The 12,044-nt window shown below is 37.8% G+C and overlaps 1 protein-coding gene across 4 annotated transcripts in view; it reads left to right on the forward strand.

Annotated features, from left to right (window-relative positions):
* NFXL1 (nuclear transcription factor, X-box binding like 1) overlaps window positions 1-12,044 on the forward strand; it is a 91,043-nt gene that overhangs the window by 13,532 nt on the left and 65,467 nt on the right. For all 4 annotated transcript variants that reach the window (XM_073342116.1, XM_073342117.1, XM_073342114.1 and 1 more), the window contains 7 exons: window positions 2,738-2,916; window positions 3,160-3,321; window positions 3,478-3,578; window positions 4,258-4,372; window positions 4,795-4,919; window positions 6,662-6,784; window positions 10,493-10,583. In XM_073342116.1, the coding sequence (XP_073198217.1) occupies window positions 2,738-2,916; window positions 3,160-3,321; window positions 3,478-3,578; window positions 4,258-4,372; window positions 4,795-4,919; window positions 6,662-6,784; window positions 10,493-10,583 (896 nt within the window). The remainder of the gene's footprint in view (window positions 1-2,737; window positions 2,917-3,159; window positions 3,322-3,477; window positions 3,579-4,257; window positions 4,373-4,794; window positions 4,920-6,661; window positions 6,785-10,492; window positions 10,584-12,044) is intronic.

A 12,044-nucleotide genomic window follows, 5' to 3' on the forward strand; every position in this document is an offset into this window, starting at 1 on the left:
CGTTATGCCCTTCTACCATGACTGTGAACCACTGATAACTACTCTCTGGAAACAATTTTCCAACCAGTTATGCACCCACCTTATAGTAGCTCCATCTAGGTTGCTTTTCTGTTTATGAGAAGGTCATGTGAGAGAGTATCAAAAGCCTTACTAAAATCAAGATATGCCACATCTACTGCTTCCATATTATCCACAAGGCTTGTTACCGTGTCAAAGAAAGCTAGTAGGTTGGTTTGACACTATTTGTTCTTGAGAAATCCATGGTGACTGTTACTTATCACCTCATTATCTTCTAAGTGTTTGCAAATTGATTTCTTAATTATTTGCTCCATTATCTTTCCGGGTACAGAAGTTAAGGTGACGGGTCTGTAGTTTCCTGGGTTGTCCTTATTTCCCTTTTTATAGATGGGCACTATATTTGCCCTTTTCCAGTCTTCTGGAATGTCTCCTGTCTTCCATGACTTTTCAAAGATAATTGCTTATGGCTCAGATATCTCCTCAGTCAGCTACTTGAGTATTCTAGGATGCATTTTATCAGGCCCTGGTGATTTGTAGACATCTAACTTGTCTAAGTAATTTTTGACTTGTTCTTTCCCTATTTTAGACTCTGATCCTACCTCATTTTCACTGGCATTCAGTATGTTAGACGTCCAATCGCCACCAAGCTTCTTGGTGAAAACTGAAACAAAGAAGTCATTAAGCATCTCTGCTGTTTCCACATTTTCTGTTGTTGTCTTTCTCCCGTCGTTGAGTGCCCAGCCTACTCTGTCCTTGGTTTTCCTCTTGCTTCTAATGTATTTGTAGAATGTTTTCTTGTTACTCTTTATGTCCCTAGCTAGTTTGATCTCATTTTGTGCCTTGGCCTTTCTAATTTTGTCCCTACATGCTTGTGTTATTTGTTTATATTCATCCTTTGTAATTTGACCGAGTTTCCACTTTTTGTAGGACTCTTTTCAGTTTTAGATCATTGAAGATCTCCTGATTAAGCCAGGGTGATCTCTTGCCATACTTCTTATCTTTCCTATGCAGTGGGATAGTTTGCTCTTATGCCCTTAATAATGTCTCTCTGAAAAACTGCCAACTGTCTTCAATTGTTTTTCCCCTTAAACTTGCTTCTCATGGGCTCTCCACAGTGGGAGGGGCTCTCCCCTCAGTGGGCTCTCCCCAGGCGAACTCCCAGTCAAACTCCCTCTGTAATTTATAGCCCTTGTGGTTGTGAATTGTCATTGGTCCCTGAGTCTACCGATACATTTCAAGGACTGATTACAGCAAGTCCCAGCTGTAACTTGAAATCTCTTGTAGACCTATATTTTTAATGTATTAGCATCGCTAAGTTTTTATTTGAATATCTTAGGAGTCTAGTCCAGTAAGAGTTCCCAGTTTTTAATGTCACTATTCGTGGTCCTATGCAGAGGAAGTAATAATTTTGTTACAGGTACTGTTTTGGAATAAAATTGTAGTATTTGGATATTACTTGAGGTGTAAAATATTATTCTCAAGGTTTGCTATACTAAATGCTCTCAAGTCTTACACTTTTTCATGGAAAAGGTATGGTGGAGCTGGGAGCATGAAGAATTTGTTATGGTGAAATTGTGCATTTAAAAATTAGTATGTAGCAGCCACCCTGGTGTATTATAAATTTAACTATATCATTAACTAAAACAGTTGTAGAAAAGCAGTGTGGGTTGATTTTAAATCAGCAAGTAGAAAGCCTCAATTTGAATAATTGATTTTAATCAACTTTTCCATTTGTACTTCAATTATCTTCTAAAGAAAGGTGTGTTCTCATTGGTTAACATAACCATTAAAACATAGAATCCTAGAAGTGTAGGACCTGAAGGGACCTCAATAGGTCAACACATTGATTTACAATTAAATAGAGCCTTTACACTATATTTCACACATCTTTTTGCTACCTAGGGGGGTACACTATAACTATATACATCTATTTAAGCAGTTACATAGTTTAATACTTTCAGAGTCTTAATTGTACATTTTGGTATGTTAGAAAATAGTGAATGACTTATTGCTTTATTAACTTTTGGCTCATGATTTGTATCAAGCAGCATTAGGGTGGTAACTGGAATTTAATTAAACACACAACAGCATATAACATTTTATTTTTATTAAACAAAAGCTTAAATATTTTTTGGATACATGTGCTTATCAAAATATATTTCACATTTACAACTATATGAATTCATTGACTGTAGTTAAGCACTCAGTTCGGTTAATAAAACTGATTATTTCTGTTTAGCCTGGGAAGATTTTTCAAATATGCCTAAGTGGAAGTGACTGGACTGTAAATTCCTGAAATGAGACAGGCTCCTAAGTTACTTAAGCTGACCTGTTGTGCCATATTTGTAAAGCTTAACCTCAAATGTTAGATGTGTTTTCTCTGATACTTTGAGTCAAAGGCTGCTTTTCTATATAAAGTTTCTGATAGAAGCTAATTTCATCATATTTTTTTTATTTAAATGTTTTAAGAGATTATAAATTTAGGCCTTAACGTATTTTATATTACACTTATATTTTAAACAGCTTTATTTTTTAAACAAAATTATTTAAATATCAAAATAAAAAAATCTAAATAAAATGATTGTATGTATGACTTTTAAAAAAAAATCATACAGCTTTTTTTCAGGGTGGACAAAAATCTGTGTAGTTGATAACATCAGTGTTGCTTTGCCGAATAGAATTAGTAAAACTGTCCTTTTTCTTTTCTTGCCCATATCAGTCCAAAATGTAGGTTTGAGTACAAACGTTCTGAAACTCCCACTAGATACTACTGCTACTGTGGGAAGGTAGAAGATCCAGAGTTGGACCCATGGCTGGTACCTCACTCATGTGGCCAAGTATGTGAGAGGGAATTTAAACCTCCATGTGGACATAAGTGCCTACTGCTCTGTCACCCAGGTAAGTCCTTTCTATGCTATTGATTAACTGTTCACAATTAGTCATGAAAACTATCATGCTTAAAATCACTTATGACACTGGACTTAAAACTTTAATAAATAGGAGAGAGTGAATATTTTTGGGAAATTGCATTATTAAAAGTTATAAGTAAAAGTTATTGAACGCTAATAAAAGGAGAATAAAATGAGTTATGGAGCTAGTGATGAAATGTTAATTTTATTGTTTCCTTTTAACCATTCTCAGGTCCTTGTCCTCCTTGCCCAAAGATGGTAACAATAGCCTGTTACTGTAAGAAGGCTAAACCAGTGCCGAGAAGGTGCAGTACCAAAGAATGGTCATGTCAGCTGCCATGTGGTCGAAAACTGCCATGTGGACAGCACAGTTGTGAGAACCCTTGTCACCCAGGTAGACCTGATCTTCTTAATTGTTCAGAGAGTAGTTTTGCATTAGTTACGAAGAGTTGAAGCTTGCCTGTATGAACTAATTAAAAGGAAAAAATTATTGTAATTCTTCTCCCTCTGTCACCTCACAATTAAGTCTATATTAATCACTTATTTTTAGGAGATTGTCAGTCTTGCCCACGAGTCAGTAAACAAAGGTGTGTCTGTGGTAGACAAATAACAGAAAGACTTTGTGCATGTCCATTTTGGCAGTGTGAGCAGGTATGTTTCAGAAGTCTCTTTGTATTGTCTTTATCTTAAAGAAAATGGGCTACTTCCTATATTGGAAAATTGAAAAGTGTTACCTGTTAAGAGTTTATTATTATTTAATTTTTAAGGTACGTGGTTTTTAAACATACACACGCAAATCTAAGCAGCGGTCATTTGAAGACGAATACATTACATGGGTCCAATTCACTCTTGACATTAGTATTCACAGCTTTGACTATGTTGGAATTCTGCATGCTTATGACAGTAGTAAACTTTACTTTCAGTCCCCATCATTTTGAGTAACTTTTAGATTCTTTTGAGAGAAACTTCTGTTGCCATCTTAAGCAAGTATGAAACACAGCTTAGTATGTGCTCTAGTGCTTTGTTTGTTTACTAGTATCAACTATGAAAAGCTTAATCAATTTTCTAAGAATGATTCAATATTTGTGGCTCAGAGCTACAACTGACACTGTAGATCGTAAAAACCTTAAATTGAAGGAAAGCAAAAGATGAGTGCTCTCATAAGACAGCGCAGAACCTCTGATTTTAATTTGTAGCTTAAGTCTACTTTTAAAGCTCAGGGAAAAAACTCCCTTCTCCTTCACAATCCCATTGGGTTTTGTGTCCTTTTATCTTGTTAAATTGCTCACTGTCAGCTGTTGAGGTATTATAGTTTTATTTTTTCTTTAAGGTATGTGGGAGAACTTTGCCTTGTGGTAATCACACATGTGAACAAGTTTGTCACTCTGGTCCCTGTGGCGAATGTCCTCGATCTGGGAAAAGGCCCTGTCCGTGTGAGAAATCAAGTAAGGATTTTTTTTCTCTCATTGAAGCACATCTGTTTGCTGTAATAGGATTCAAACATTCCCCAACTAGTATGAATTTACAGGAGAATGTTGTAGCTCAGGTTTATAAATGTTTTTTACGGTAGTGATGGTCAACGGCTTACTTCTGCAGTGCAGTTACTTAGCAGGTTCCAATAAGCAATGAAAGCTGCAAGTTTTATGTAACTTTCTTGCTTGATTCTTTACAAGTTTGATATTACTTAATTTAACTATGATTTTATGATAGAGGTACTAACTTAATTCAATATATTTGTATATATTTTCTGTAGAGTTTCTTTAAAAATGAGAGGGTGAAGCTAGAAAATACAAGTCAAATTGTCAACTGCATATCTAGATGTATCTTTGTGTTTTCTTTAGTACATGTGCTGTCTTTTTTCTTTTAGTGTTTTTTTTGCCCTGTACGGAAGATGTACCTACTTGTGGAGATAGTTGTGACAAAGTTCTTGAATGTGGAATCCATAGGTGTTCGCAGCGTTGTCATCGAGGTCCCTGTGAAATTTGTAGACAGGTTAGTTTTAATCTCTTCCAGCATGTGGCTTTTAAATACTTTGTAACTCTAATAAAGGTTTTTTGCCTCCTAAGAATCTGGCATATCTGTCACTAAAAGCACCCATCTAAGACAAGATTCTTGGGGTAAATGTGTTCAGAAAAATGCATTACACCCTGTCTTGACCTAACCAGTTTCTAAAGGCCATGTTAAAGGCAAGTTTGAACTGGTAGTTGAGCAAACTTAACTGGAAGTCCCTGTGTGGGTAATGTACATCTTCCACCATAAGAAAAGGAATATAGGCTACTAACATTGCTAAAGTGATGCTGAGAACTTTTTTAGGCCAAAATTTTAAAATATGTGGGTGGCGAAAAGGCTTTATTTTTTGTAAGTTTCCAGTATTGAATTCTTTTTTTAGGCATTCCTTGGGAGTGTTAACCCAAATAAAATTTTTCCCAAGACATGAGAATGTAGAAGTCAAACTGACTTCTTATTTTAGTCCAAGCTGAGTTAAATGTGAAAAACGAGCTGCATAAAAGACACAAGTTAATAAAATGAATTTTTTTTAAAACTAGCTATTCGTAATAGTAAAGTTTTAATTAACATGACCGAGAGGAAGGACTGTCTAGTGGTTAGGGCATTGGCTTGAGTACTAGGGACCCAGGTTCAGTTCCCTGCTCCACCACTGACTTTGTGCAAGTCACTTAGTCTGTCTGCCTCAATTTCCTATCTGTAAATTGTGAATAATAGTATTACCCTGGAGGCTTGTGAGGATGAATACATGAAAAGATTGTGAGGTGCTCAGATACTATAGTAATGGAGGCTATATAAGTACCTAAGATGTATGTTCGTTGTCCCTTTTATTTTTGGCACAACCTGGAGATCTGTGGTTCTGTTTAGAATTCTAGTGATAAGTTGGCTTGAAAACACTTTATGGCAATTTGGAAGGAGGTTTCCCTCCAACTTGCCATTGAAGGCATGCCTTCCCAACAACTGTACTGTCTATGATGAGGCTAATTGGACATGGCTCACTCAGAGCCACTTGGCATTGCTTCTGGTCTAGCAGAAGCACATGAGTTGAGGGCATTCCAAGGGACTAATTTACCCTCCCTTGATGTGTGTGTGCAGCACTACAGCTCAGAGAGCATGGAAGTGATTTGTGTATTGAGCTCAGTGCCATAGTTCTGTGCATGGCATTTTGCTGCAACTAGAGACCATAAGGCCCACATTGTGGCTTTCAAAGAATATTCAGTTCTGCCTCTTAGTCATAGATGATTATGTTGAATTGCATTCCTTGAATTAAGCTTAAAAGTCGTGGCATCGGGAAAGAATCTGTTGGGACTATATCCTCTGGGTGCTGGGGTCTTTCACTCTGTCCTTTTATGCATGGAATGCTCTCTCAATTGATCTACTCCCCATCCTCTTTCCATTATCGCCTTCAGATAAACTCAGCTACAATGCCTGTGGGATACTAGCTAATGTATGGTAGTTGGAAAGAGGGTCAGATAAGCTTGTTTATTTAATTTATACATAAACTGTGTATATTTGTATCCCCTTTCCTCACATCTTTGAGTCATTTGTCTTTTTGGGTTGTAAGCTGAGCAGAGACAGTGTCCTTATATGTTTCTATGGTGCCTAACATAATGCAGTCTCTGGGTGATACTGTAATAAAATTAGTCAGTTTGCCTTATGGTTCTTAGTAGAAAACTCTTTTTAGCTTCCAACTATAATGTTGTCATTTTCTCCCCTCCCCCCCACCCCAGGAAGTTGAAAAGCAGTGTCGTTGTGGAAAGCATACTAAACGCATGCCGTGTCATAAACCGTATCTGTGTGAGACAAAGTGTACTAAAATTCGTGATTGCCAGAAGCACCAATGTAAGAGAAAGGTGAGTGTTAAAATGTGTATTAACAGTACACTTACACAGCAATCATTAAAGTTCTAAATGTGACTCTTTCAGTTTTTGGTCCAATTTTATATTCTTGTTGTACAAATGTAGCATTGCATCAACATACCTTTGTTTTACATTTGGAAGGCTTTCTTTCAACTGTAAGGGCTAGCTAATTAATAAATAAAAGCTCAATCTGCAGCATAGGGTAGTTTCTGTGGCAAATTCCAAAACCGAAGAACACAGGTTGCTTTAGCTATGCTGCTGGGAATATATTTTGATATTAACTATCTCCGTTTTTCTGAAATAACTTTCCCCTTCTATTTCAGCATATGTTTTTGAAGGTTTAAATTGACGGTAAAGTTGTTCAAAAGTCTCAAACATCTATAGCCTTTGCAAAAAGTTTCTCTTGTTGACCTGAGGGGCTAATTTGTTGGCAAGTTGTCTTTAGAGGGTACCTAGTAGATTTTTGCAGCTTACTCAGCTTTAAGGGAGCTAGTCACCAAGTAGATCAGCTTTTGCTTTCATTGGGACTTCAGTGCCTAAACTACCTTTTGTGACTTAAAAAATCTTCATCTAAATGTTAATAGAAATAATATCCTTCCCACCTCCCCCACAAGCCTCTTTGAATATTAAAGAACAGGGTAGCAGCCTATCTAAACCTCAACCCAGCTGTATTCCTTTTGTTAACATAAAGGAAGAGCTCATGTCTGAAAAGAATGAGGGGCGTGTGTGTAGTGAAAGTGTACAGCATACTTAATGATTTTTCTTTTGTAGTGTATCTCTCGGCTCTTTTGTAACATGTTAGTAGGTACAGAATGTGTACCTAGCCCACCAATATTAAAATCTATAAGAACACCAGCAGTGCTGGTGTTATAGATTTTAATATTGGTGGGTAAAATACACATTTAGTAATGAAATGGTCAGAGATCATTCAGAGAATTTTATTGGTTTACAATTTTAGTGTGGTTTAGGTATTAGGAAGCTTCACAATGGAAAAAATCTACAGTATGAGTTGAATAGTATGCTCATGTGGCAGCATTACCACAAAAATTTGCTGTAGAAGTTTTAGTCTGTGCTCAACTCTGAAAAAATTTCATATCTAGTAAACTTAAACATGAAAACTCCCAAATTATAATCATTGTTGCAGTTGGAGTACACTTTTATACATCAGATCATCCATTAGAGAGATTCATAGCTCCTGACATTTGTGTTCAGGGTATGCGGGTGCGGCACTAAGTGGCTGTACTAGAATTTGATTATAAAAATCAGTTTAGGCAGTCCGTTTCTCAAAATTCTCCTTTCTTATATTTGCTATATGTAGATCCATGAGGCCAAATTAAATATGCATAGAAGCATAATTTCCAGTTTTGTATGTAGAGAGAGCACTAATAGTCAGTCAAGAGGCTCCAAGTTGCTTTTTGCTTGATTATTGCTTGCTTCATTATTATAACTAAAACTCCCAATGTTCCTCTATATGCCAAGGCAAACACCTCAGCCCAAATGGGAACTGACTCTTTTTAAAGATTTGACTGCTGCAAATAAGTGTAACTCTACCCCCATTGTATCATTCATATTTGGAAAGAGCAACATTCAGAAGTGGAACCTGAGGAAAGCTGTAAGGGGTCTGAAATTGTATCTTTTCCTGTTCATTGTTTGTTCTTTGTCATCCTTAAAAATGTCCTTGAATGCAGCGCTAAGGGAGCCATAGGATATTAGAGAGGAGAAGAAGCAGTCTTTATTTTTCTCCCTTTTTTTGGTAGCTTGCCTGTCAGATGTCCTCAGAAATCTCAGTTGACCCAACCAGTCATTTTTAACGAAAATGACCAGATTGACTGTGTGTTTGAGTTGTGTGGGTGAATTTCTGGCTTGATTTTGGTTTATGGGTTTCTTTTCAGCAGTCTTAGTAGTAGTATTGTAGTATCCAGAATCTGTGAGGTGTTAGACAAACATAGGAAGGTGGAGTTTCTGACTCGGAGTCTACAAGCTGGTGTTTGTTTTGTTTTTTATTTCAAGCACACTTATTTTAATGATGGTCTGCTGAGCAAAATTACTGTCTGCACTGCTATTTTATGCTATACAAAGGCTGCCTCAGACACTTCAAAACTTTTTTCTAACACTTGAAATATAAGGGGTTAATTCCTCTTTTTATTGAAGGACCGGAATAATGTCACAAAAAGTTGTCATCTGAGCTGCAGCCTTCCCCTTCCTTCATTCTCCCAACGAAGAGGAGATGAGATGCTGAGTCTTTACTTCTAATGTAAAAGACAAACAACCTTCATTCCTCAAAGTAAAAGAAAAATTTTAAGATTATCTATATGCATCATAAATGACGAAGGTACAGACATTTTTCAGCTCTGCAGTTCAGTTTTAAAAACTAGACTAGACAAAGCACAAGTAAATGTATTGTAAGGAGCAATCTTGAATTTTCAGTGGGGTAGACTAGGTGACCTAGTAATTCTCTTCTTTCTCTAAAGACGAAGAACAAGAAATGTTGTAGTTAGCAGGGAGTTCCAGTTCCTTTGGGCCCTTTTCCTACCTTTGACTAGTTATCCTCTAAATGTTAAAAGTAAATATTTCAGAAATAGAAGAGGGTATTTTAGTATTGACATTTTTTAAGATGATGTGGGTGGGAGAACATGGAATAGCTAATGTATACCAATTACACATTTGGGTATTTGAGCCCAATTAAAAAGAGATCCGTCAGGCAAAATTTGAAAAATCTTTTTCATTTGAGTTACTTTTTAAAAATTTGGATTTGTCACACTGAGGTAAAGAGAACTGGTTTTTAGTTTTGACTAAAAGAAAAGGAGTACTTGTGGCACCTTAGAGACTAACCAATTTATTTGAGCATGAGCTTTCGTGAGCTACAGCTCACTTCATCGGATGCATTCTGCAGTTTCCACGGTATGCATCCGATGAAGTGAGCTGTAGCTCACGAAAGCTCATGCTCAAATAAATTGGTTAGTCTCTAAGGTGCCACAAGTCCTCCTTTTCTTTTTGCGAATACAGACTAACACGGCTGTTACTCTGAAACCTCTTAGTTTTGACTGGCACACTCTTGAAGCATTTTAAAAATTTCGGTACAGTGAAGAGAACAAAGAGTTGCCATTTTTCAGTTGAACAAAAAAAAAAAGCCCAAGTTCCTTTTGCTAATCCCTATCCGTTCGTTCTTCAGTTCTTTCACAGGGGGAGCGATTTCTGTCTCCTACCCTGGAGTCCATTCACTTGTTCTGCTTGATACATGTGTACTGGGCAGAACGGATAGTATTACACACTTGAGAATAAGCACCGTGAATGGACCACAAATCCCACAGGAGTGTAAGCAGTATTCCCATGCTGCAGGCACAGAGATGGTGGAAAAACAGATCTTGGAGAGTGCTGCGGGAGACCCAGGTTAATGATGATCAATCACACAAACTGTGCAGTAATTAAGTCTAAAATGACTTCACAAGTCAGCCATGTGCAAAAGTATTCTAGATATTCATCTTAATAGGTGTGTGGGCTTTTTTTACTAGAAGATCTGTATCTTCCTAATGTATTGAAATGACACTAGAAAGTCATTTGAAAGTGTCATCTTTTATTACAAGCGCTCAGTTTCTGTACTTCTACTGTCTCTCATATGAATGGCATTGTAAGAAGATGTCATGTTGGAAATTATAAAATAGCCACTTCCTTGGAATCTTTTGTGTTTTTTTTATTTTATAGTGTTGTTCTGGAAACTGTCCACCTTGTGATCAACTCTGCGGACGAACTTTAGGGTGTAGAAATCACAAATGTCCTTCAGTTTGCCACAGAGGTAAGACTATGTTGAAAAATTCCTGTTGTATTGATGCCTTTTTGTTGGAATATTGTTTCTGTTGGCACTAGAATGGGTTTTTTCCAACCATGCTGCCTGGAAGAATTGTCTTCCTTTCCTGGATGTCTGTCTGCCTCTTTGGGTAGGGATAAGTAAGGAACTGGTATTTGGATCTTCTCATTTTGCACAATGACAGCCAAGTTTCAGGGTTTCTTACCTGGTAACTTTTGTTTGACAAAGTTCCACTGAGAGGGAATACCTATCGTAATAACTGTTTTGGTCTTTGAAAGAAAAACTAACCTACAAAAGTAACTGTTTATTGAATATGCAATGTGTGAGGCCTAGTTATATCTACATATTGTTCATGTGGTCATGTTTGGTGGTTTCTGAAACACAATATGCAGTGGTTTTCAACCTTTTGGGGCTCATGAGCCATTTGTAAATGTTTATGGCCTGTTGAGAACCAGTAAATAGTCTGGGGGTGGTTTTGTTCGGATCCTGCCCTCCAGTGGGGGTTGGGTCCTGCCTGGCACTCACTCTACAATGGCAGATCCTACGGCTCCTGTGCTGTGGGGCTGGCTGGGTGTGGCTCTCTGCTCCAGGCATTGCAAACTCCAGGATTGCAGTGCTTCTCGGGTCTGGCCCTGTCCTCCTGACTGGACTTGTGAGAGTGGAATTGTGATCTGGCTCATGGGGTTGCGGTCCTACTCATTAAAATTTGGCCTACCTGGACTCCTGTCGTCATGACAAGTGTGCTAAATGTGAGTGGCGCTTGGATTCCCATAGATTTGCAATGCCAGGAGCAGGGAGGCAAGTCCAGCTAGCCCCATGGTAAAGGAGCTGCCACATGATCCTTTGAAACATTCTGGTGACCCCATTTTGGTTCTTGACCCATAGGTTGAGAAATCCTATGCTAGAGGGCTCCAATTTTTTATTTTTATTTTTTTTATTTTGATAAAAGATGAGTGTGTTTGGTATTTTGCCGGTTAGAAAAAATAAAAACTAGTTACTAAACACATGACAAAGGAACCTAAGAAAAGTTCCCTCCAGCAGCCCCAGATCCCAGTTACAAAGGAACATGAGATTGGCCACACTGGGTCAGACCAATGGTCCATCCAGCCCAGCATCCTCCCTTCCAGCAGTGGCTGGTGCCAGATGCTTCAAAGGGAATGAACAGAACAGGGCTATTTATTGAGTGATCCATCCACTGTTATCCACTCTCAGCTTCTGGCAGTCAAAGGTGTAGGCTTGGTCTACGCTATATACTTACTCCGGTGTAACTACATCGCTCAGGGGTGGGAAAAATCCACAACCCTCAGTGATACTGACCTTAATCCTGCATGTAGACAGCCCTATGTTGACAGGAGAATTTCTCTTTCCAGTATAGCTACTGCCTCTTGTGGAGGTTGACTTATTAAGCCGATGGGAAATCTGTCTCCTGTTAGCATGGGGTGTCTTCAC

The sequence above is a fragment of the Lepidochelys kempii genome, chromosome 4 (assembly GCF_965140265.1).
Source record: "Lepidochelys kempii isolate rLepKem1 chromosome 4, rLepKem1.hap2, whole genome shotgun sequence".
Lineage (NCBI taxonomy): Eukaryota > Metazoa > Chordata > Testudines > Cheloniidae > Lepidochelys > Lepidochelys kempii.